The sequence below is a fragment of the Pelobates fuscus genome, chromosome 7 (genome assembly GCF_036172605.1).
Source record: "Pelobates fuscus isolate aPelFus1 chromosome 7, aPelFus1.pri, whole genome shotgun sequence".
NCBI lineage: Eukaryota > Metazoa > Chordata > Amphibia > Anura > Pelobatidae > Pelobates > Pelobates fuscus.
In genome coordinates this window covers 115,230,087-115,255,894 of record NC_086323.1, presented here as the reverse complement: position 1 = coordinate 115,255,894, position 25,808 = coordinate 115,230,087, and the positions used below count along the sequence as shown (strand labels likewise).

The window sequence follows — 25,808 nt, the reverse complement described above, 5'->3', positions numbered from 1 at the left end:
TCTGTGAGTTTGTGTGTGTCTGTCAGTGTGTGTGTGTGAGTGAGTGTGTCCGTCAGTGTGTGTGTGTGCATGTGAGTATGTGTGTCTGTCAGTGTGTGTGTGAGTATGTGTGTCTGAGTTTGTGTGTGTGTCTGTCTGTGAGTTTGTGTGTGTGTCTGTCTGTGTGGGAGTGAGTGTGTCTGTCAGTGTGTCTGAGTGAGTGTGTCTGTCAGTGTGTGTGAGTATGTGTGTGTGTGGGCATGTGAGTGTGTGTGTGTGTCTGTCAATGTGTGTTTGTCAATGAGTCTGTCAGTGTTTGTGTGTCTGTCAGTGTGCGTGTGAGTGTCTGTCAATGAATGTTTCAGATAATGAGTGTTTCAGATAAGTGAGTCTGGCTGTCAGAGACGTCTGTGTGTTTGTCATTGAGTGTGTGTGACTGTCAGTGTTTATGCACCCCTGACTGTAGCGTGGCCAAGCGGAGTGTACCGTGGTACAGGAACTTCTGTTTCCTGTACCTGGCAGGACTGACAGGAAAAGCTCACTGTACTGGGATTCGCTCCGCTCAGCCACGCTACAAGAAAGGTAGGAGGACCACTATGGAGGTGGGTGGCGCACCAAGGGACAGGGAGAGGAGGGGAGAGATACCCTAAGGTACAGGAAAAGGAGGGAGGGGGAGAGGAACACTATGCGACAGGGAAAGGAGGAGAGAGGGGAGAGGAACAGTAAGGGTCAGAGAAGGGAGGGACCATTAAGGGACCATTAATTAATGAGAGGGGCTGGATGTGAAAGAAACACACAGCGGGGCTTGAGAATGAAAGAGACACACACAAAGGAGCTGGGTAGAGTAAAAGACACAAAGGGGCTGGGAGAAAAGGAGTCACACAAAGGGACTGGGAGGAGTAAGACACACAAAATGTGGGAGGATGTAAGAGTCATACAAAGAGGAGAGATAGGAGACACACAAAGGCAAAAATAGGAGATAAAATACACTAAAGGGAGTCAGATATTTAAAAGACGGGATAAGAAACACAAAAGGGAGGTTAAGAGGCACACATGTGAAGATGTTTTGGGGGGGGGGGCGGAAAAATGCATCTTCGCCTATGTACCCAAAATTCTTTGCAACGGCCCTGGGCCAACATTAGTGGTTACCAGGATGTGTCTGGAGAGGGATGGAAAGCTGATTTTGAAAAGAGAAAAATTAGTGATTTAGAGGTAAATAGATACAAATATTGCCTAAATGCCCCTACCCCTCTAAGAGAATTAAGACACTGACTTGCACCATTATGAATGGAGTGAGGGCTCATTAGTGAGTGAGGTCCTTTGAATCAGTCCTGTGCTAAATTAGATTTTTCTCCTTGGTGATTATAGATTTTCTTTTACCCCACAGGTTTGGTTATGTCTGCAATTACAGTAATTATCTTGGTCCTCTATTTTGCTATTGATACATTTGTGGTGAATAAAAAACAATGGCTGCCAGAGTGCACTCCTATCTACATCCAGTACTTTGTGAAATTTTTTATTATTGGCGTGACAGTCTTGGTGGTGGCTGTACCTGAAGGACTCCCTCTCGCGGTCACAATCTCTCTGGCTTACTCTGTCAAAGTAAGTAATATTGTCTAAACAAAATACTTGTACAACAAGCCTCTTTCTTAATGAACTGTTTAATTTTAACTAAGGAATGCAACTAAGGAAGTATGACCATGCCTTTCCAATAAGTTCAAAAATGTGGTCATAGTGTTTATAGTCTGTCTACGCAGAACTAAAAAATATACCCTTTAAAGAAGGATTATCACTATTGGCAAGCTTATGTTCTGGTGGCAACCATATTGGTTTGAACTGCATGATTAGTCCTCATCATTAATGTACTTGTCAATTAATTTAAGGATGTGTCCAAACTGAAGCACCCCCACCAGTTATTGGACTCCAACAACCAAAACTCTCCATAATACTCAAAGGAAAATAACTATGGGAGTTGGAGCTCACCAACAGCTGATAGATCTAAGTTTGACACCCCTGCACTTACAGTAAACTGGTTTCTGAAGCTGGCTTTACACATTAACATCTCCCCAATGAGTGAAGTAAATTCATGGTTAAGACTATGGTTACGATCATGCAAATCAATACAAAATGACTGCCCCAGAAGTAATAATTATGTAAAATAATGGGCACAGTAGTTTTGTTTTCAATATATCTGGGCATTAGCAAGTCTACTCTTTCAAACCTAGCAGGTGTCTAGCTATCAAGAAGTGCACCAATCTTTAACTTTTTTTCTCATCTACTTGACTTTTGCAGAAAATGATGAAAGACAACAACTTAGTAAGGCACTTAGATGCATGTGAGACAATGGGAAATGCAACTGCCATCTGTTCTGATAAAACCGGCACACTAACCACCAACCGGATGACCGTGGTGCAAGCTTTTTTAGGAGATGTTCACTATAAAGAAATCCCAGAACCTGACGCGCTTCCAGCGAAAACCTTAGACATTCTAGTGCACTCCATCGGCATTAACAGTGCATACACATCCAAAGTCCTGGTAAGAAACACTTCACTGTCTCTCCTACAGGACAGAAAATGTTTTCAGCTGATTACTCCTACTGCTGCCAATGAGTGTATAGAAGATGTAAATAGATATATAAGATGAACAGGACAGAACACGGATCTCAGTCCAAATTAGTTTAATTACAGTGAATGTCATATTCCTTGTATTTAGTTTTACCCCACAATACTGTGCTTTCTCTCTCTCTCAAATATAGTATCATTTGTCACCTCTGTTATTTTTCCATATACTCACTTTTAATATTTACCAAAAAAAGCACCTCAATCCATAATCCTCATTACCTTTTCGTATTGTTAAAACATTCACTAGACTTGGCAGACTCTTCTTGGCTGTTATTATCAAAAATAAATAATTGAGTCCCATTTGTGAATCACAATCACAGGTTTATTTTCCGTTTTCTTCTTCCTGGGGACAACAAGGAAAAGTTCCTCAAAAAAGAATTGCATGTCATTAAACATGCATGAGTTGCCCAAGGCCAGTGTGGGCATTTTTGCCCCTGAACAATGCTTCCTGACTAGTGTTCTGTTCTGACTGGCCGGCTTAGAGAATGTTCTATCAACATGGTAGGCATGCACATCAGGCTCACACATCCTCTTTACAGGCTCTCTACTTCAGCAGTGTGGCACATTGTGTCACTAGACTCCCCTCTTCCAACTTCTCCTTTACCCTATCAGGATTTGATAATCCTGAATTCTGGCACTGCTTTGCATTCAGTGCAATGTTTTTAACATGCACTTGTCATGCACCAATTGTATCATACGTTTACATTGGCTGAAATGCCAACGGGTGGATAGATTAATATTTAAAATATTGCTGCACCCCATGACTAAGGCAGGTGTGCACGTAATCACTCCGGACCTCCAGGTTGTAGTCATTTACATGTGGATGACATGTTGAAGGCATAGTAGTAAAGCCCGACATTATAGTTGATTAACTTTGATTACCTTTTTACCTACACATAAACTGGTGCTTTGTCTGACACGATGTATAGATTACAATTGATGCTTTTTTAAAGTATTGCCTAAGCATCGTAGGCATAGCAGGTGCATTCTAATGAAGATCAGGGAAAAGGCTAAAGAGGAAGTTGAAATAGAGTGCACTAATTCAGTACATCCATGTTCAACTTCTAAACCCTAGATATGTCTGCTCCGTCAGTGTATAGCAAAAAAGTGCTGTGAATGGGAGCATAGAACAAACTATGTACAGTGATATAAATCTTTATTAGTCCCTCTTGAGGGAATAGAGAAGAGATTAAAAATTAATATATACAGTGCCGAGATAGGAGGAGTAGGAAGTCTAGATATACTGAAACATACTCGCAATATAGATAGTATTTGCAACTGTTAGACGGCTTATAAGTGAATAAAGTATCCATGGGTCATGCACAGTATTAAGTAGATACACTCCCATGTAACATTGGGGGTGTAGGGGGTATTGCCAACGTTAACGATAGTGTATTATGGAGAACGTAGAGGAATCTGGAGGGAGCAGTGTAAATCGAACTTGCACAATGGTCAGAAAGTGACACTGTCTCCCTAGTTTAAATATTCCAAGTGGTCTCAAAAAACAAGCTAGGTGTCATAGAATATAAGGGGAAAGTCGAGAGTGGACGGCAGGTAGAATCGCATAGGGAAACGATCAAAGTTTAAGCCAATACACCTCTTAACACCCTTTAAAACACCAGCCAGGTGTCCAGGTTAAAAGGACATGTAACTCTGGACCTATCAGACCTAGTTCCCAATTACTCTGGAAGGTCACTAAATGTAAATAGATAGCCTTTACACAAGTAATATGACGGGAATATTCTTACGTTAAATCCCCATCTAATATACAAATCAGTCGGTGGCAAGGAGGTCTAGAGACTTGTCTATTGTAAGTATACTTAGGGAAACGATGTGGTGAGGATATTGGTAAAATCACCCCTCCAAACCCAGTATCCAACGAGCAAATATACGTATAGAACAAGCCCTAAAAAAATTCCCCCACAATTCAAAAACCCCCAATCTAACTGTCCAAACTATTAGGTCTCAGCAACCCTATGGTAGGCTACACTGTAGTCCTAAGTAGGACAGTGTGGAATAGTTTAAAAGAAATCTATAATCCTTAGATAGGAAAAAAGTAATGGTCCTCAATAGGACAATCTAAATTAGATCAAAGTCGATAGCGCTCGGTCAGTAACGCTCAGGTATAAGTAGTAGTCCTCAGTAGGACAGTCTAAGTTAAATTAGAGTCGGTAACGCTCAACGCGCGTTTCGGCGCTAGCATGCGCCTTTGTCAAGAGCTAACCGGCTAACCTCATTTTAAACCCTGTTGGGGCCAGCCCATCCCGAGGAGTGACGTCCAAATCCGAAGTAGGACCGTCCACCTTTTGGGAGAGGCCGGGGAGGTGAATGGCAGCCAACTCTTTGGCTTGAGGGAGTTAACCCTTTCCAAGCTTTTAGTTGGTTTGTCGTTCAAAAGAACAAAATTGTCTAAACAAAGAATGGTTGATAAATAGAGCATGTAACTATGCGTCTAAGTAAAATAGTAGTAAGTATAAAGGCATGGTATTTAGGAAGTATTGTGATTATTGCTCAAGTGAGTAGTAAAGTATAGGCTTATTTGATCACATAACTTAGTTCAAGCCACAGAGCTACTAGAGTGGATAGTGTTGTACTATAGTAAATATATTTTAGATGAATGGTGCAAATGAAAATCCTTCATTCAGTCCTCTGGGTTGTAGGGTCTTGAGCCTATATATCCAGAAACTTTCTCGTTGTCTTAGAAATCTGTCGTAGTCTCCCCTTCTCTTGTCCCGTTTCACTAATTCCAGCCCACAAAAGCGTAAGCCATGGGATTTGCTAGAGTGGTGTTCTCTGAGGTGACGGGCGATGGGGGTTTCGATGCTCAGTTTGGGAGATCGGACATGTTCTTTGATTCTTTCTTTGAAAGGGCGGAAAGTTTTGCCTACGTATTTGTAGTCACACTCACAGGTAAGAAGGTATACCAGGCCTGCGGTGTTACAGTTAAAGAATGAAGTAATGTTAAATGTTTGTTTGTTTTCACTATCAGATATTTTTTTTTGAGTCACGTCTAATATATTTGCAGGCGACGCAACGCCCGCATTGGAAAGTCCCAGCAATAGGTGTACTCAGCCAGGTACGGATCTGAGGTCGGGATGGGCTGGCCCCAACAGGGTTTAAAATGAGGCGCCAACCTCATAGCCGGTTAGCTCTTGACAAAGGCGCATGCTAGCGCCGAAACGCGCGTTGAGCGTTACCGACTCTAATTTAACTTAGACTGTCCTACTGAGGACTACTACTTATACCTGAGCGTTACTGACCGAGCGCTATCGACTTTGATCTAATTTAGATTGTCCTATTGAGGACCATTACTTTTTTCCTATCTAAGGATTATAGATTTCTTTTAAACTATTCCACACTGTTCTACTTAGGACTACAGTGTAGCCTACCATAGGGTTGCTGAGACCTAATAGTTTGGACAATTAGATTGGGTTTTTTTGAATTGTGGGGGAATCTTTTTAGGGCTTGTTCTATACGTATATTTGCTCGTTGGATACTGGGTTTGGAGGGGTGATTTTACCAATATCCTCACCACATCGTTTCCCTAAGTATACTTACAATAGACAAGTCTCTAGACCTCCTTGCCACCGACTGATTTGTATATTAGATGGGGATTTAACGTAAGAATATTCCCGTCATATTACTTGTGTAAAGGCTATCTATTTACATTGAGTGACCTTCCAGAGTAATTGGGAACTAGGTCTGATAGGTCCAGAGTTACATGTCCTTTTAACCTGGACACCTGGCTGGTGTTTTAAAGGGTGTTAAGAGGTGTATTGGCTTAAACTTTGATCGTTTCCCTATGCGATTCTATCTGCCGTCCACTCTCGATTTTCCCCTTATATTCTATGACACCTAGCTTGTTTTTTGAGACCACTTGGAATATTTAAACTAGGGAGACAGTGTCACTTTCTGACCATTGTGCAAGTTCGATTTACACTGCTCCCTCCAGATTCCTCTACGTTCTCCATAATATACTATCGTTAACGTTGGCAATACCCCCTACACCCCCAATGTTACATGGGAGTGTATCTACTTAATACTGTGCATGACTCATAGATACTGTATTCACTTATAAGCCGTCTAACAGTTGCAAATACTATCTATATTGCGAGTATGTTTCAGTATATCTAGACTTCCTACTCCTCCTATCTCGGCACTGTATATATTAATTTTTAATCTCTTCTCTATTCCCTCAAGAGGGACTAATAAAGATTTATATCACTGTACATAGTTCGTTCTATGCTCCCATTCACAGCACTTTTTTGCTATACACTGACGGAGCAGACATATCTAGGGTTTAGAAGTTGAACATGGATGTACTGAATTAGTGCACTCTATTTCAACTTCCTCTTTAGCCATTATTGTTTCGGGTTATGCCCGCATTCCCTTCAACCGCCTACAACTCCAGTGGAGCGATCACCTGTTGGTCCTTCCACCGCTGTTGTATTATTCGAAGATCAGGGAAACATGATACATATGCATGCACAAGCCATTGTGAGAAGGTCATAACAACAGAGATGCGTTCTACTGCAGACACCAATATATTCTTACACAGAGTTCCTATAAAATAATTTTTTTCATAGGAAAAAAAAATATGTGGGTGTACACACTAAACAATCTATCTTGGAGAACCGACTGGAATTGTTAATTTTAGCCTACGTACTTACCTGTTTTATCTTAAAATGCACAATTTTCTTGTCAGTTTTCTACAATTCCCAGTAATAGTGAATATTCCTTTTCTTGCGCTGGGCACAGCACATTTGGGTCATACTGATTGCAGAAGTTATTCACAATTGTGTCTGCAATCAGTGTGGTCCATTTGAGTGATCAGCAGAATAAAGTATTATTTTTTTTTTGCCCTGCAAAAAAATATAGCCCAATGCAGAGTCAAAGGCACTAAATTCTTCATTTTGTCTAAATACGCCTCTGCCTATAGTGTATTTATAATGAATGCTATATGCATGTACATACGTGAGTAGGAGTTTTTCTGTGCATGCTTTGATCCCATCAAACAAAGGGGAATCTGTCAATCTCACGCAACTGCTGGCAAAAGTGGGTGTCATGCTGACTGCTTCTCGGTGTTCAATTGTGAACCGGGTTTGCAGATGTTTAAAAAAAAAAAAACAACAAAAGCGCTGAAACTCTAGATAATCATAGCAGTTCAAACATATGATTTTGATGGTAATTACCTCAAAATGGTACAGGTGCGTAGTGTTCCAAAGGTTACTTACATTTCAGTAGTACACTTAAAAAATAATAAAAGAAATAAAAATGCGTTATCATTCTTAGCCTCTGTGTGCGTATGGGTGTGTGTGTGCGTGGGTGTGTTTGGAGGGACTAATTCACTAAGGGGGTGATGACAATCCAGCAGTGGTATTTTATCCATAATGTGTTTTGAATTTTGCCGGTATTGCAGAAGTATTTGAATGCAATCACAGGACATTTTTGTAATGTTTCTTAACGCAATTTCGTACTCACATACTAACATTAATGATAAACAAAATGGCAATGCAATTAAATCGCAGGTTAAAGGCAACGGCAGTAGTGACCCATCAATTGTGTTCCATATAGACATTGCTATCTCTGTGTCAAAACAAAACAAAACAATTTAATTTATAGGTCAAACATTTTCAAAACATATTTAAAATAGATTGTACATGCTATTCTTTTGTATAATCGATTACACAACGTAAGAGTGTTGTTACACTGCTAATTTTTCCTTTAATTTTGTAAAGTGATTAATGAGGGGTCGTAGGTAAAACCTTGCAAATATCATCTACTTGGGACACGTTTGTGGTGTTGGTCCTGCTTATGTGCACATATCTTGCAGATTTGTGAATGACAGTTCCATGAATGTGCCGATAAAACTTCTTTGGAGTAATTGCAATTGCTTAAGCTGTGACTGCATAATGAAAGCTATAGGGCTCTTCTTTGCAGAACAGATAATGGTAAAAGTGTTATTGAAAAGTATTGGCACAATGTGATTGTGATCTATTTAAGATCATTAACAGCTCATTGGCAGTTGTTAACATAGTGACAATTATCAAAGAACAGAAATAGTCAAATATAAAAAATTCTCAAATCAGTTATTGTGTCTACATGTACCTTCAAAAACTTAAATAACAAAAAAAAACAACTTTTGATCATTTTGATACGTTTTGAATGCCAGAACCGCCCTTGATCTTATCAAACAACTTAACTGCTGTTTTATAATAAAACAATTGCTAATACGAGTTATGAGCTGTAGTGCATTTAGTGCCTAGAGTATCTCTTTAAGTTTGAACCAGACTTGGATACAATACAGTAGAATATATGTTCGCCAGATATCCAGTACCCAAGCAGTTTTTAATTGCCTCTCATACTCCGCCCCCTCATTCCACCTACTCTCCTTTAATTAACCGCTACAAAAAGAGGGCTTTGACACCATTAGGGTGGTATAGTACACCCTCCCGATCAAGGCTTCCCTGCAGCCGGGATATTCACCCCTGTTCCCCTGCAGATCCAAGTCATGTGATTGCAATGACACAACGATCACATTACTCAGACTGGCCTGATTAGCAGGCAGAACCCCACATATAATAAGTAATATATAATTATTAATTATGTATAAAAAAGACATAAATATACACTAAGAATATATATATATAATTTCATTCTACATGTATATTTACATATTATTTTTACACAATTATGTGATTTTATTAATTAGATATTGGGGAACCTGCCTGACAACTAAATGGCATAAGTCCTAAATGGCATAAGTCCTAAATGGCATAAGTCCTAAATGGCATTAGTCCAGAGAATTTAATTTGCAAGCTCTATATTTGACCCTGTGACTTTCCAAAACACCATAAAACCTGGAGATTGGGGTTACTGTTGTATGCGTGAGACATCACTGAACACAAATATGAGTGTTTTAGAGCAGCAAAATGTATAATGATGATGATATCATCGGTAAAAGTACAGTTTTCATGCAAAAAACAAATATGAACACTAAATTTGGCCAGGGTCTGTGAATATGTGTGTACTAAAAAAGACTGGATATAGCCCATTTTGAATACACTGGGATGTCTACTTTTGTAAATGGTACGACATGATGGGGGTAATTTGCATTTCTGGGCTGCCATTCAAATATGTGTAATTTATTGCAGTAAAAGCTAACAGTATTATGACATTCAAAGTTAAAATGCCATGCAGAACTTGGAAAATAAAAGTTCTTACTTTCCCGCACTGTTTTAGATTTTATTCATTTTAAATTATGTTTCATATATAATGTTTGACGTGAAATGAACAAAATGATATATCAGTGTGGGTGCACTTAATATAAAAGAGCTATTGCTTCCATCTTTAAGGGGTCAATATATAGTTTTCCATATACTCTGCTCTACCACTGACATTTGTGTTGGTTTTATTCGTAATTTGTTTGTATGTTATATGATCTATCATTATATTCCTACAATTTTTGTTTAGAAAGTTCCTAGGGATACAAAATATGTGAAATAACGGAATGCACTTCAAAGTCTAGGATAACATGTATTTTGGGAAGCGTATGTACCTTAAACAGAATAAGGTAAATAGGACTGTCATTCTATAAGAATTGGTTTTGGAGTGTTAGGAAAGTCCAGATATAACACGGTGCAGGAAACAGCCTTCTATAGATTGTCAGATGTCCATCTGAATAAGTGAATTGGATTAGTAGGCTATCAGTAAGTAAGGTGTAAAAATTGATGAAGATAGGCTGACGAGCATCAGTCACCATAATAGGCAATTTTAGACATAGATATCAGCTTTGCACAAGCTACGACCCTATTGTTTTGATAACAGGAAAAAATTGAACAGTTTTCCAACATGTGAGATATATCCTTGTGGTTTTACATCTGTTGTCGAATATTGTATTTACTTGAATGTCCAATAGATTTAAATAGTGGAAAGAAAAAAAGATGGGCTTAGAAAATGTATACGTAGGGATGAATTAAGTAAAAGGGTCCTGTTACTGTCCTTTGAGCTCTGCCACTTTAGTGTTGATTGGCTGTCTATAATTCATGGCTTATTGGAGTGGAAGCTGCTTCAATGAATAATTTAGAAATAAGGGAATACAAGAGTGATTACTTTGGGCAACATGATGTTAACCTTTTCTAAGCTGAAAAAATTGTGCAAGGCAAAATTTAGCTATATCCAAGCAGCAATAATTACTTAACTAACGGTAATGGAATGCAGATAAAACTCCTATCTTAATTTACTAGTTCCTTGTCGTCTAGAATTGTTCCTGTTAATCAAACGGAAAGTACATTTAACACAATTTGATGGGTTTGATAACTCTCCATCCCCACGGAATCTGCTTAAATGGGGCAATGGTCAGTTTCTGAGAGCTTGTGGTTTTAGTTGCTGTTGGTGTATTACACTTTTAATAGCAGGTTAAAGTAAAAACATTCGCCTAAGCCAAAGGATTCATGTCTGGTGTGCATTATATGGGCTAACGGGGATCTTAAGGAGGTAACCCCTGGATTGAGTTCCTGGGTGTGGATAGTTGCAGCTAAGCTCTGTACCTAGAGTAGATATCATAACTCAGAGGTAAGTTCTTATACAGGGTTGACAACAGGAGGTTACTCCAGAGTGATAAATGCTGAGCAGGAGGAAGGATCAGGGAAAAATGAGGGAAATCAGGATAGGGGTAAAATCTGGAACAAGCTTGGGAACAAGGCATGGTCTCATAGAATAGATCGATTGCTAGGATACTCATCATGAAGATAATCCACTCTGGAAGATGTGGCAGATTTGACAAGTACATGACAAAGAAAGTTGCCAATAAGCAGTGACTAGAATCAGCCATTACAAGCTCTGAGCCACAGGTTAAGCCTTCTTTAATAGGTTATTGGAGCATTATACCTGCACATGCACATACATGAAATAACTAGTTGTACTGCACGTGGAAAGTTGCAGTGCTTCCCGGTACTCATGCCACTGGACAGTGACATATTTGCACCCAATAGGTATGCCACAGGAGAACGAACGAGGACTAGCAAATTGCACACCCAAAGGTGAGAGCTGAAACGTGCAAAGAAATTTGAGATATTAAAATAAATTAGCATTATTGATTAACACACAAGTCCTGGCAACTAATTCTTAGAGAAATAGAAGTGGTTAAAAAGAACTGCATATAAACAATAAGACAAGGAAAACTCAGAAATCAGAAAGAATGCTAGAAAAGATTGGACGTCAAATAAATCATAGCTCCTAGTTATATATAGATCAGGAGATAGAAACAAACATCCAGACACAACAAAGTGACTGAATACAAGATAGCCCCGAATACAAGTTCTATAGTAATATAAACATTTATCAGGCTATAGCTTATACAGTATTGTAAGTCCTTGTGGGTATTTTTGGCCAATCTGCCTGCCCTATGGTTTCTGGAAGCATATCTTTCTTATTCACTTTATTTAGATGTAAGTAAGAACTCTTGATGAAGTGGAATGTCTGATTTTACTAAACAGTGTTGTCAATATTTTTTTTTTTTCTCTTAGCCTTCAGAAAAAGATGGTGGCCTTCCACGACAAGTTGGAAATAAAACAGAATGTGGTTTACTTGGATTTGTCCTGGATCTAAAGCGAGAATACCAGACTGTGAGGCTCCAGATCCCAGAGGAGAAGCTGTATAAAGTCTACACCTTTAATTCTGTCAGAAAGTCTATGAGCACGGTCGTTAAACTTGAAGATGGCAGCTACAGAATGTATAGTAAAGGTGCTTCCGAGATCGTTCTTAAAAAGTAAGTCCTGATTTTTATATTTGCAGACATACACAGCACTAGAGTAAATCTATCTATCTGGTCATCTAGTTTTTTGTTTTTTTTTACTAATCTGTCTTTAATTGACAAGTAAATGTAAATTGTATTCCAAAATAACCAATCTGGAAACGTAGTCAATTTGGAGAAATGTTCTAGTTTTGCTATTTTGGCCAACAATCTACAACATTCTTATTTTCTCATCTCTTTTCATGCTAATATTAATGTGGCTTATAAATGTCTCCAGAAACCTGAGTAGTCATTATGTCTCCTAACACACACACAAAGGCAGAAAGCCATACACACATACAAACACATAGGCAAGATCGCAGTGTGATGTAAAATTTGAAGTATGGGATTAGAAAGCATGATCGTCCACAAATGAGGATGGGAGTTTATACTGCAGTATGTCTAAATATGCATTTTGTTATGCTTTCCTTTTCCAATATGGTTTACTTTATGGTCCATGACTTTCAACTTTTTTATCCAAATGTGCAATACTGTTATAACAATGCACTCTTCTTGGAGGTCAACTTATATACTAATAGGCAATCCATTCCGGTTTAAAACATATTTTTAATAAGAGTTTTACATTTCATAGGTTGTATCTTGATTATTACATTTACTTTCAGGTGTTCCAAAATCTTGAATGGTGCAGGAGAACCACGGATCTTCAAACCCAGAGATCGGGATGAGATGGTTAAAAAAGTGATAGAGCCCATGGCCTGCGATGGACTTAGGACAATCTGTATTGCTTACCGGGATTTTAATATGAGTCCAGAACCAGACTGGGACAATGAAAATGAAATTCTATCTGACCTCACCTGTATCGCAGTAGTTGGCATTGAAGATCCTGTCAGGCCAGAGGTACAGTATATTGTCTGAGCAAAAGCTTGTATATAAACCTAGTACAGTTCTGCTTCATAAATATCATTCGTAGAATGTGAATGCTGCAAGTACATTCAATGGGATCTTTAAGAATATGTCATAAAAATCTTACTTGGAAACAAAAGCCCTGTTTAGCCTACCGATGGCTGGAACCAGATTCCTCAAACTACTTGTACAGGCATTACAAAATAAATTTTTATCATATCTGAAGACATTAGAGATGTATTCACTAAATAATGAAGGTCTGATCGGTTGCACAATTTTGAATAAATTCCTTCAATTTTTATATAGTTTAAAATGTTTAATTTGATTGTCAACTCTCCATCACTCACCAGTGAATTAATATCATACTCTCCCACCGAGGAGAGCTGGGTGACCTAAAATGTGCGTGTAGTAATAGTAGTTGCTCTTCTGCTCCACCTTTGGAGCACCACTGTTAATTCAAAATTGCCTGTCTGTAGAGTGGCTTAGCATTCATGTCTATTCCGCCAAATGTTTTCACTATGTCATATGAGTTTGCTCTCCTATTATGGATGGTTTAAGTACAGTTTTCACTTTTACCTCTACATGATATTACACCAACACTGAGCTCTCTCTGCAAAAAATATCCCTTGGATATTACTGTCAAACACCTGGCAGTAAGAGTTATATCAATAAAGTTTATGACTGTCAATCAGCATATTATAAAGTTTATGGAAAGTATGGTAGACCACACTTTTATCTCTTCATAACATCAACAAAATGTGACTCCTCCAACTCCAGTATATCCAAATTAAAAAGATATCCAGCATTCTTATAGGTGGGCTGTTTCTCTTTTATTTACTGTGGAAAAGGCAATGTTTTGGTCTTCATGAGAGGATGGAGGATCAAATGGTTCAACGAGTGACGTTCAAGATGTACATGAAAAAATACCTGATTAAATAAATAAATTGCTGCTCATTTTAAAGGTGCCTTTTTTCCCCTCTTGTGTCGTGAAGGTGCCTGAAGCCATAAGGAAGTGCCAGCGGGCTGGCATCACAGTTCGTATGGTGACTGGAGATAACATTAATACAGCACGTGCCATTGCCATCAAGTGTGGAATTTTACATCCTGGAGAAGACTTTCTTTGCATTGAAGGAAAGGAATTTAACAGGAGGATACGCAATGAGAAAGGGGAGGTATGTTTTGAGTTTGCTATGTTGCATTTTTAATACAGTGCCGATTTCCTTTTTAAATAGTATAACAAGGAATTCATAGTTAATGTTGCATGTACGCACCTTTGAACCAAGAAAGGTTGTTTTGGTGTTCAGTTTGCTCTTGGGCTAATGCAAATTAATTTAGGTTACGGCTTATTTCTTAGCAATGTGTTTTTAAGTCATTTGAGTGGTTGGAATTGGTAAGTTTTCAATGGTCCTGTTTAAGTACTGTTAACTTCACTTTGGCAGGATTGTGATCACCAAAGCTTGACTGCTTAGTGTAGGGTATAAGCAGGGCCAGTGCAAGGATTTTTGCCGCCCTAGGCAAACAAAAATTTGCCGCCCCACTATATGTCCTGCCCTCCACATGACATCACAGTGCCCCACCCATATGCTTTGCCATATGGGCCAACACCAGTTCTGCATAAAGTGTATTTTCTCTGAAAAGGCAGTGTGTTTACATTAAAAGGCCTGCAGAGACAGGCTATAGACACCAGAACCACTACATTCAGCTGTAGTGCTTCTGATGACTATAGTGGCCCTTTAATTTGAGGTAAATTAGAAATTAGTGCCACTGATAATATATTAGATTGCCTACTTACCACCAGATGAGGATAAGTGGATGATGATGGGCTCAGGCTGCAGTTTGGCTCCACTGGTCTGGTGTAGAACACGCTCTCTGGAGGCTGTTTGTAACAGTGCTCACAACAATTAACGAACAGGAAGCAGCTCCCCTTACACAGCTCATGGCCCACCCATAAATCCACCTACATGGCCCACCCATCAGTTCTCTCATAGGGAGTGTAATGTATGTGTGTAGGGGATGTGTTATGTGTTATTGTAGAGGATGTAATGTGTGTGTATTCTTATGGAATGTAGTGTATAGGGATACCAATTTGTGTATGGATGTAGTGTGTATAGGGGATGCAGTGTGTGTTTGTGTGTAAGGAATGCATTGTATGTTTATGGGTGTGTGTGTGTAAGGGATGCAATGTGTGTTTCTGTGTATTTCTGTGTGTTTCTGTGTAATTTAATGCAGTGTGTGTCTGTAAGGGGTGCATTGAGTGTGTGAGTGTGTGTGTGTGTGCGCGCACGTGCGCGTATGGGATGCATTGTGTGTTTCGGTGTGTCTGTGTGTTAGTAGGGATGCATTGTGTGTTTCTGTGTATGTGTAAGGATGCATTGTGTATGTGTATAGTGTAAAAGAGAGGGTTTGTGGGGTAGGATAGGGACTGAGAGGGGAGCAGCTCTTTGTTTTTTTTTGGTTTTTTTACAGTGCTCTCCCCTCCTGTCCCTTAGTGCTCTCTCCTCCCCTCATGTCCCTTAGTGCTGTCCCTTGGCAACCTGTCCCTCTACAGTCCCCCCGTGGTGGTCCTCTCACTCCCCACTCTCCCCCTTAGTGGTCTTCTTACTCCCCCCTCTCCCCTCTTAGTGGTCCTCCCTCTCCCTTCTTAGTCGTCCTCCCTCTCTTAGTGGTTCTCCCTCTCCCTGAACCCCTTAGTGATCCTCCCTCTCCCCGAACCCCTTAGAAAAAATATAAAAAGCATATATATTCATGTGAAAACACTCTCACATTTCAATACAATACATGGAAAGTGTGCTTGATCCTTATGCTTTTAATATCTTTGTGTAGATTGAACAAGAACGTATTGATAAGATCTGGCCCAAGCTGCGCGTACTGGCACGCTCCTCGCCAACTGACAAGCACACGCTGGTGAAAGGTACCCATGCCCAGAGTTAAAGCTGTGATTATTCCCAACCATTTGAAAATGATTTATTTGAATTTGAAACAAACACGATTTCTGTTCAATATGTTTATTTACTCTTCATTATGACAGCAGATAATGATACCATTTGCTTGCCAAGTAGTGTCCTGTTGGTTACTCATACTTGTTTGATTAATGGAATCTAGTGTGATACATGATTAGTAAAATGTAATATTGAAGGCACTGCTAATAAACCTACTCTTGGATCAATGTGAAGGCCAACAGATGTCTCATGCATTCTGTTTATGGATTAAGGTCTGCCCACTGGTTGAGGTCCTGTGGTTTGATTTGCAGGCGACCACTGATGAAACAGATTCCAAGATATATTTTTCTGCACTGCATCTAGCATTCTACACTCTTCCCAAAACACATTAATTTGTCATAATATTTAAAGCTTCCTATATGCATACCTTCAAGAGTTGTAGATAACATTGAATACAATTGAATTAATCTGAACCTTTAATAAAGAAAAATATTTTTAAAGCAGCATCCCTGTTTTATAGGTATCATAGACAGCACATGCGTGGAACAGAGACAAGTCGTTGCTGTAACTGGTGATGGTACAAATGATGGGCCAGCTCTGAAGAAAGCCGATGTGGGGTTTGCTATGGTATGTTGATCGTTTCAGTATAAAAGAACTTATCAACCATTGGTTCACAACCCAGTCCACAGGCACAATAACAGTACATGATTTAGCATTTTGGAATACTGTTCCTATGGGGATACTGACAAAACCTGGAACATAGGTATGCTTTGAGGAATGGGTAGGAAACCACTGGTTTAGATTGTAATGAAAAATAACTCTTGTAGGTTCTGGTTATCATTTTAGTAAAGGGCAAAACCATTCTAATTACAAAACAATTTAAGTTTAGGCTAATGTTTGGTAAAGTATTTCCCTTGATCAGAATATATGGCTGGCAAGATATGGGATACGAAGATACGATAATACAACATGAGTAAGATTCAGGGTTACTAGTAAGCATAACTGTGAAATTTAGTGTGATACTAGGAAATAGGTTTAAAACGGAGGATGGGTTAAAAGGGAGAGATGGGAAAATTATATTGAGATATACAGATATAACAAAAGTGTTTGATGGGTGGGTGGTTAGAATTGCGTATCCAGACTTTAAAGTGATATTCATTTTATCAGCCAGCGAAATCCATCTTGAGTATTTTCAGTCAAATTATTACAAAATCCATGACAAGTCCATGGCACAGGCATTCACCGTCTTCTGATATGGCATTCAATGTCTACCTTCAGGGTTTACATCAATCCTAGAGACCAGAGAAACCACTATGTGCTTTAGGTTTACATAAGCAGGTTACAAACAGGTAGCGAGAACCCTGTTTGGGGTGTGGAAATTCATCTCAAAGGCTGAGAGAGCATAAACTGTAGAACAAATATTCAGGGCAAATGTTATTTTGGGACAGATGGAGTATTTTTTTAATAAAAAAAAAAGAGAAGGGGCTGAAATGAGTGATATTCAGGTCAGACACAAACCTGTTTCCAGTATATACCTTTCTGTTTGTATTTCCAGGGAATTGCTGGCACTGATGTAGCAAAAGAAGCCTCTGACATAATTCTCACAGATGATAACTTTAGCAGCATTGTGAAAGCTGTGATGTGGGGTCGCAATGTGTACGACAGTATCTCCAAGTTTCTGCAGTTCCAGCTAACTGTGAATGTAGTTGCTGTGATTGTAGCATTTACTGGGGCCTGCATTACACAGGTGAGACTTACTGATGAACCATACAGATGTCCATACATGTAAAGCTCGTTGGATATCCTTCATTTTTTTTTGTTTTCTTAATGTTTTTATTTTTTACAATCAAAGTGTCAGTAATTTATAACAACTGCTTTATTAACAGCACTGATCTTCTGCAAATTAACTAATTGGTGTGGTTTTGCATGTAATCAATTAGCGCCACCTAGAGGCTTCTGTTTGTGATGATTGCAAATCTCAGTTTGACTTCAACAGTAATGTTCTGGCATAAAGAAAGCCAAAAAAGCAAGATCTCCACCTCCTGAAGAACTACAGTTCCCATCAGAAAGCTCCTACTTTTTTGGCCAAACCTGTTGTACTGTATTTTGGGAAACTAAAAATATGATCATATGATCAAAATACTAACCCTTACCTATAACGCTCTAATCAACTCTAGTCCCTCTTACATTTCTTCCATGATTCATAGATATGCCCCTTCTTGGTCTTTCCGCTCTGCCAGTGACCTTCTCCTGTCCGCTGCTCGCACCCTTCCTGCTAACTCGCACATGCAGGACTTCTCGCAGGCCGCTCCCTTGTTTTGGAACAGCCTGCCTACCCCCATCAGACTCTCCCCTAGTCTTCAATTGTTTAAGAAGTGCTTCAAAACACATCTGTTCAGAAATGCTTATGGACTCCCAGAGTAACTTATCCATACATATCCAAATCTGTCTCTCACTCTCCTAAAAGAGCCATACCCCACTCTCACCTCCAGCTCTGCTACTTTTCCACCTTGTTTGGTGGCTGTCACCCTTGCGTGTTGTGTATTTCTACCCCACTTCCTCTAGATTGTAAGCTCGTTTGAGCAGGGTCCTCATCTACCTATTGTTCCTGTGTCACTATGTAATTGTCTCATTAATTGTAAATCCCCCTCCCCCCACCCCGTGCTGTGGAATTAGTTGGTGCTATATAAATACCAATAATAATAAGACGAAGATATATTCATAATGTAATTAAAAATGCTATGCAAACATTTAAATGCAAATACTTTTTTTTTTTAACTGAAATTCTTAAAACATATATTTGTCTTAGCAACCTCTCTTCATCCTCTCTTGCTACTTTGGCTGTTACTCCTAAGGTCTCCTTCCCAATGTCAAGCAGACCATGGCAATCTTTATTGCTTAGTCATTAGTGGAGTTTATGGACATCTCAAGCTGAGGGTTATTCATTTTTTTTTTTTTTTTTTACACGTGTAAGGTTCCCAAAATCCAGATACTTTCCAATTGGTTGTGACTGGACATAGTGAACAAATTTTTTAAAAAATCTTAAACTTCTTGAACTTCTTGAATATGTTTCAGGTATTTTCACTCACACTATGTATCTTGTTGGAAAAATGTAAGCAATATTTGATGTACTGGATGACATTATATCGAAGTTTTTCAGATTTTGATGAAAATTAAAGGGATTCTCCAGTGCCAGGAAAACATATTTCCTGGCACTGCAGGTTCCCGCAGTGCCCCTCTCCCTCCCGCCCCCCATCCCAAGTTGCTGAAGTGGTTAAAACCCCTTCAGTGACTTACCGGAGTCCAGCGCCGATGTCCCTCGGTGCTGGTAGGGCTCCACCTACTCTCCTGACGTCGGCGGGGGAGACCTAATGCTTCGATTTATGAAAACTGCAATAATTACACTTGCAGTTGTTAAGGGTGGTGGGAGTTGGCACCCAGACCACTCCAATGGGCAGAAGTGGTCTGGGTGCCTGGAGTGTCCCTTTTGGAATTGTTAAAATACCTGACATAATACTGTTACATTGTCTGTCTTAAAGTGCAGAGTCTCAATCTGTTGTGCAAGTAATTTTATTGGCTACTCTAAATGTGGCCAACAGGTACTTTTGTACCTGATTCAATTAACTAATATGAGAATGTTCACACATAGTAGTTGATTAAAGGGGGGCTGTCACGGTTCCCTCCTTCCATTCTATTATCCACAGAAATGGTTTTGAAATGTTTGCTGATGTGAGGAGTACAGCATCAGTAAGTATAGAACATCTCTGCAATATTGCCATGTGCGTGGGCCGCCATATTCACTTATGTGCGCACAGACATCGGCCCCAATTCACATTTGTGACTTCCTGCCATTAACATACATGCACATGCACCCTCATGGCAACCACATGTGCAGCAACAAGGTGGTCAAAGCAATTTCCATCTCGGGCCAGGCTGTGTCGGGATATATACAATGTAAATTACAAAACAAAAACAATTATTATTATTTTTAGAAACATTGCAACAAAACTTAGCTAGCTTTTACTTATCCACTGGATTGTACACTGGAATGTCTGGAAGTAACAGTTTCCCTTTAAAAGGTATTGCTTGCTATGCAACATAACCACAACAGGAAACCCAGTGTGTCCCAGTGCTGTTCTACTAAATAATATCAGACCATGAAAGAGCAGTTAATATAAACTAAGGCTTGTCTTGGTGCTCAGGAATCAATCCCAACCAATTGATAAGGCAGAAGTAAACGTTCTGTATTATCTATGTCTATATATTTTGTCTAACTTGAACCACATTAATCAGCTGAGAGAGCTGGAGGCAGCTTAACCTAATACTTTCAGCCAATCACTGCCATACACGTTGGACTAAATTGCCATTGTGGAGAAAAAATAATTCCACATTATCAAGGACAAGATGGGAGCATTTCCTAGACTCTGTGAACAGCATCAGTTTATATAAAACTGTTACTAAACGGTTTGACATTAAACCCGAGGACAGTGTCAGGACACTCTAGGCAATATAACCACTATACCAAGGTGCACTGGTTAAGATGATTATGGAGCACCTCTAATGGGAGATAGGGCAATCTAACCTATGAGAAGTAAAGGATAATAAGATGAAAAAGGCTAGGCAGACTGACCTAACATTACTCAACAGTACATTTTCCAACCTACTTCATCATGCAGTCATTAAGTGTTATATGGATGACAATCTTTATCTTGTGTGTATGGAAGCAATTCTGCATTGTCAAATGCATTTACATATTGAAGGCTTCATTGTAAAAAACTTACTGAAAAAGTGTTAGAGTAATGTGTAACAGACTTTGACAATGACAACAGTAACAATAGTATATACCAAAATAGCATCATATGATACACGTTTTCAAGTGCGTGCGGTTTTACTCTGTTAGTACCGTCTGATAAACTTTTTCTTTTCCAGTATGCCATCCGACTGTCTGGACCTTCCTGTGTCTGAATTTTATACTGTAATTTCCTCTCTTGATAGGAGAGAGTAGAGAACTTAAAAGAGAACATAGATGAGAAACAAAAATAGGACAAATAGAAATTAGTGAGAGAGAGAGACATAAAAAAGGGAGGAAGTCCCACCCTGCTTGCTGCCCCACGTTTGTCCTTTTCTTGTTTCTGTAACAGACAAACAAAACTTAAAGTGAGCAACCCACTTCTCTATTAACAATTGTCCTGTAGACTTAGTTTGAGTTTGATAGCAAAAGGTCACATTTGTGTTTTATGAAGATGCATGTGCAAGGAACGTTGAGAAGCTGTACTTAGCATGCCCTACTTTGATCCTCATATCCGATTGTTGCTAAGAGATGAGACTTGAGTTGAATCACTTAGAATTGGGTATGACTAACTTGCAAGCAAATTTAAAAGGACACTGTAGGCAACCAGACCACTTCAGCTCATTTAAGTGGTCTGGGTGCAGTGTCCTTTTTGCACTTAGTGCTGCAATGTTAGACTTTGCAGTTCCAGAGAAACTACAATGTTTACTAGACAGCCACTAGAGGGCTTCCTGAATTGAAACTGACCTTTGGTCCGGTATCTGACACTGGATGTCCTCACACTCTGCATGAGGGCATTCGTTAGATTTCTTCCCATAGGAAAGCAATAATTGAATGCTTTCCTATGGGGAGGTCTAATGCGCATGCGCCTTAGCACCCACTCGTCACAGGCCGCCGGAGCAGCGGCCCAGCGCTGAGGGACATCGTAAGTAAATAAAGGGTTTTTGATCCTTTATTTACCCCTGCAGGGAGGGGGTGGAGGGAGGGGATGCGCAAGGGAGGGGGGAGGCAGAGGGAGCTATAGTGCCAGGAATACAGTTTTGTATTCCTGACACTCTGACACTTACAGTATTCCTTTAAGTGAACAGATACTGGATTTGATAGTGTTTGTTAACATGGGCCAGAATGCTTAACTCCTGTCACTCAGACAACATTATCTCATGTTTGCTAGGACTCTCCCTTGAAAGCTGTACAGATGCTATGGGTTAACCTAATCATGGACACATTTGCCTCACTTGCACTTGCAACAGAGCCTCCTACAGAGTCTCTCCTACTAAGGAAACCCTATGGAAGGAACAAGCCTCTGATATCACGGACCATGATGAAGAATATCCTTGGCCACGCGGTGTATCAGCTTACACTTATATTCACTCTGCTCTTTGTTGGTAAGACTATTAATACAACTAATTAAGTTAACAACAGTTGTTAACAGTAGCCATATGTAAACATCAAATTAAAAATTAAAATATCACATTTGTAACTGCAAATTCCTTCAGCTCCTTTTATGAATTACTTGTTTTTATTTTGTTTTCTTTAGGAGAAGAAATATTTAACATTGACAGTGGCAGAAATGCACCCCTCCATTCTCCTCCTTCTGAACACTATACCATCATCTTCAACACATTCGTCCTGATGCAGCTCTTCAATGAGATCAATGCTCGCAAGATCCACGGGGAGCGCAATGTGTTTGATGGTATATTCAAGAATCCCATCTTCGGTTTCATTGTGTTAGGCACCTTCGCTATCCAGGTAATGCATGATAGTATACAATACACGTTTAAAAAAACAAAACATAAAAAGCAAGGCATGGGCTATGATCCAAAAGGATAAATGACCAGAAACCAGCTTTGGACTGCATATTCTACCTTCTGGGTCTCATCAGCACAGTTAGAGTATCTGCTGAAATACAGTATGAAGTCTGAAATACAATGCCTGTCTGTGCTCATTTGCATGTCAAACTGAGAACTCTGGGATAGTCATGGAAACATAATTTCTTGAGTTTATTTGCCCAAAAATATGCCCTAAAAGTCCAACTTGAGATATGCAGTTGATGCACAACAGTACGTTTTGTATTTGCACTGTGGGGAATTGAATTGTGTTTGACCCCACCACAACCTTTTTGGTTCCTAGCCCTAACAATAGTGCATCGTTGTAATTTATTTATTTTTTAAAGTGTAGGATGTTTACATTTACAAGCATATCACATATATATGGGAAATATCCTTTTTATATAATTTCTAGAAGGGGAAATATGAGGAACATCTAAGGATACAAATCAGTTAGTGAAGGTAGTTTCCCCTATGTGTGTTCTACAGTAAGGGGGAAATATTCTAATGATATGTATATCTTCTTATTTTTAATGCAGTTTGTTGGGAGGATTGCTTTTTATGTATTATTTAAATTATTTATTACCACTCCTTTTTTTCCGTTTGCTTCAGATTGTGATTGTGCAATTTGGTGGAAAGCCATTCAGTTGTTCTCCTTTGCAACTTGACCAATGGATGTGGTGTATATTTCTTGGATTTGGAGAACTGGTATGGGGCCAGGTAGGTGTCATTACTTATGTTGGTATTATTTTCAAGTAAATATAGAAGGCATAAGAAAGTGCCTTTTATAATGCCATGGTGGAGTTGTTAATGCAATTTATTGGAAGGTGCATCTTTTGTCCAGTTTTCAAAAAGGCAAACACTAAGCAGTAGTCAGTATTAGTGGCACAGCCATGAGCTGCATAAAACTAGGGGTTGTTTTATTTTTTTTGCCACAATGATGTACTGGATGTTGGTATTATTGATGATCAACAACTGCTTTTTAATGACTAACATGGACATTAGTCAATTATGTATTGATGCATACCTCTTTTCTCAGTCCTCCACTCTCTGCATTCTTTGCCCCTTTTTATCTTTTTCATTCTATTTTTTATTCTCTTCTTTCTTCTGTTGATTCCATTTTTTTTTGTTTTTGCATTTAGTTTTTCCAATGTCTCCGTTTCCATTATGTTTGTTTTTTTTCTTTCATTTCTCTCTAGATCCTTAGTCTTTAATAGTTTCCTCCCTATTTCTTTTTTCCCATGTTTTTCCACTCAGTTTGATTGCTTTTTTAGTCTACATGTTAGAAAGCTTTTTTGTCACCAGTATTCATGGTAAGAAATGATGTGGCATGCATACATGCTCCAACACCGCCTTTTAATGTTTGAGATTACTTATTAGGTTTAACATCAAATCTATCCACTTACTATTATCATTATTCTCTCTCAACTGCAATAGTAATTATAACAACATTATGGAACATTTAAGAAACAGGAACAATATGTGCACTTGAGACCCAAGTGTGAAAGAAAATACATGCACAACTAAATAGCTAATACATCAACTGATATGTTTTGTGTACTCTATTATGTGAATACATAAACTTAACCAGTTTAACTCCTGAACTCATTCAGCTCATCACCAGCATCCCAACAAGCAGATTGAAATTTTTAAAGGGGGCAGGTCATCTTACTCAAAAGGAGGAGACGCCTGAGGAGGACTTCAATGAGGATGTAGAAGAAATAGACCATGCAGAGAGAGAATTGAGGCGTGGGCAGATTCTCTGGTTCCGAGGACTCAACAGGATTCAGACACAGGTATGCTGGTGGAATTTTTCCCTAAAAAGTTGAAGTAACTGTCTTGTTGATGTCTCCACAGTTCCCCGGTCTTCGTGGGGAAAAAGCAAAATAATTTTCCAATACAAGGCTCATAAAGGGAATGGAGGATACAAATGAGGCTTGGAGCTATCATGCCTCTATGCAAAAGAAAGTGTAACTCGCCACTTGTGTGTGGTCAATAACTATATAGCTTTCAGTGTAGTTACAATAAGTAACCAAGGAAAAGAAGCCCTTAAAGTTTTAAAAGTCACCACCACGAATGGTAATCAACATGGAACACTTTATAATACTTTCCGAACTGATGAGTATATTCCTGACTTGACAGCTCACAGGTGTAAAGATTTTGTATGATAACAAGAATGTATTTTTGCAATAAAGGCTATATCTACTGCAAGATAGTATACAGAGATAGACTTGAGAATTAAATAAACATACTTTATGTCCTTTAATTTATAAGAAATGTGTTATAGTTCCATACAGTATTTTATTATACACTGTCAGCTGGAACTATGGTACCTCTTTCCTGTTATTGCATTACATTTTAGCCAATATATATTTTCTTTAATGTTTGTTTGTTTTTTAACTCAGCATAGGACACACTACAACATTCAATGTTGTTCCCTGGCAGCAATAACAGGATATGTTTGATTTGCTAGAGGTGTTTGTATTGTGTTATTAGCACATTGCTATTGTGTGTTTTTATGTTCGTCTCTGTGTCCTGTGACAATTGCTGTTTATTGTTGTTGTTGTTTTGTTTTTTATTCCCATTTGTTATGTGGAGTCTTTTTTTTTTTCCTGAAAAAACTTGTCTCATTCTTTCCTCCGTTGCAGATTGAAGTAGTGAATACTTTCAAGAGTGGCGCTTCCTTTCAGGGTGCTCTGAGGAGACAGTCCTCTACCACGAGCCAGAACCAGGATGTAACCAATATTTCTAGCCCTAGTCACGTATCGTTATCCAATGCTCTTTCCTCTCCTACCAGCACATCAGCTGCAGCAGCAGGGCGTGAGTGTGTATTCTTAATCACTCAAATCCACAGAAATGCCAACTGGTCGTAAGATTACTCAGGACTCACCTTCTGCTCATTACATCTTGTCCTGTGGGAAATTCAGCACAGATATTGGGAGCCTTTTAATTTTTTTTAACCAAAACTGATAATTTTCCTCCCAGTGCTTCACACTA

The 25,808-nt window shown here is 39.0% G+C and overlaps 1 protein-coding gene across 10 annotated transcripts in view; it reads left to right on the top strand.

Annotated features, from left to right (window-relative positions):
• ATP2B2 (ATPase plasma membrane Ca2+ transporting 2) overlaps window positions 1-25,808 on the top strand; it is a 268,768-nt gene that overhangs the window by 223,285 nt on the left and 19,675 nt on the right. For 6 of the 10 annotated variants that reach the window (XM_063426462.1, XM_063426463.1, XM_063426468.1 and 3 more), the window contains 12 exons: window positions 1,367-1,581; window positions 2,272-2,514; window positions 12,128-12,369; window positions 13,017-13,251; window positions 14,250-14,429; window positions 16,081-16,168; window positions 16,717-16,823; window positions 17,752-17,943; window positions 22,157-22,370; window positions 22,523-22,734; window positions 23,424-23,531; window positions 24,425-24,607. In XM_063426462.1, coding sequence (XP_063282532.1) covers window positions 1,367-1,581; window positions 2,272-2,514; window positions 12,128-12,369; window positions 13,017-13,251; window positions 14,250-14,429; window positions 16,081-16,168; window positions 16,717-16,823; window positions 17,752-17,943; window positions 22,157-22,370; window positions 22,523-22,734; window positions 23,424-23,531; window positions 24,425-24,607 — 2,219 coding nt within the window. Of the gene's footprint in view, window positions 1-1,366; window positions 1,582-2,271; window positions 2,515-12,127; window positions 12,370-13,016; window positions 13,252-14,249; window positions 14,430-16,080; window positions 16,169-16,716; window positions 16,824-17,751; window positions 17,944-22,156; window positions 22,371-22,522; window positions 22,735-23,423; window positions 23,532-24,424; window positions 24,608-25,459; window positions 25,632-25,808 lie in introns of all 10 variants that reach the window. The other 4 variants (XM_063426470.1, XM_063426469.1, XM_063426465.1 and 1 more) reach the window with 1 other exon arrangement.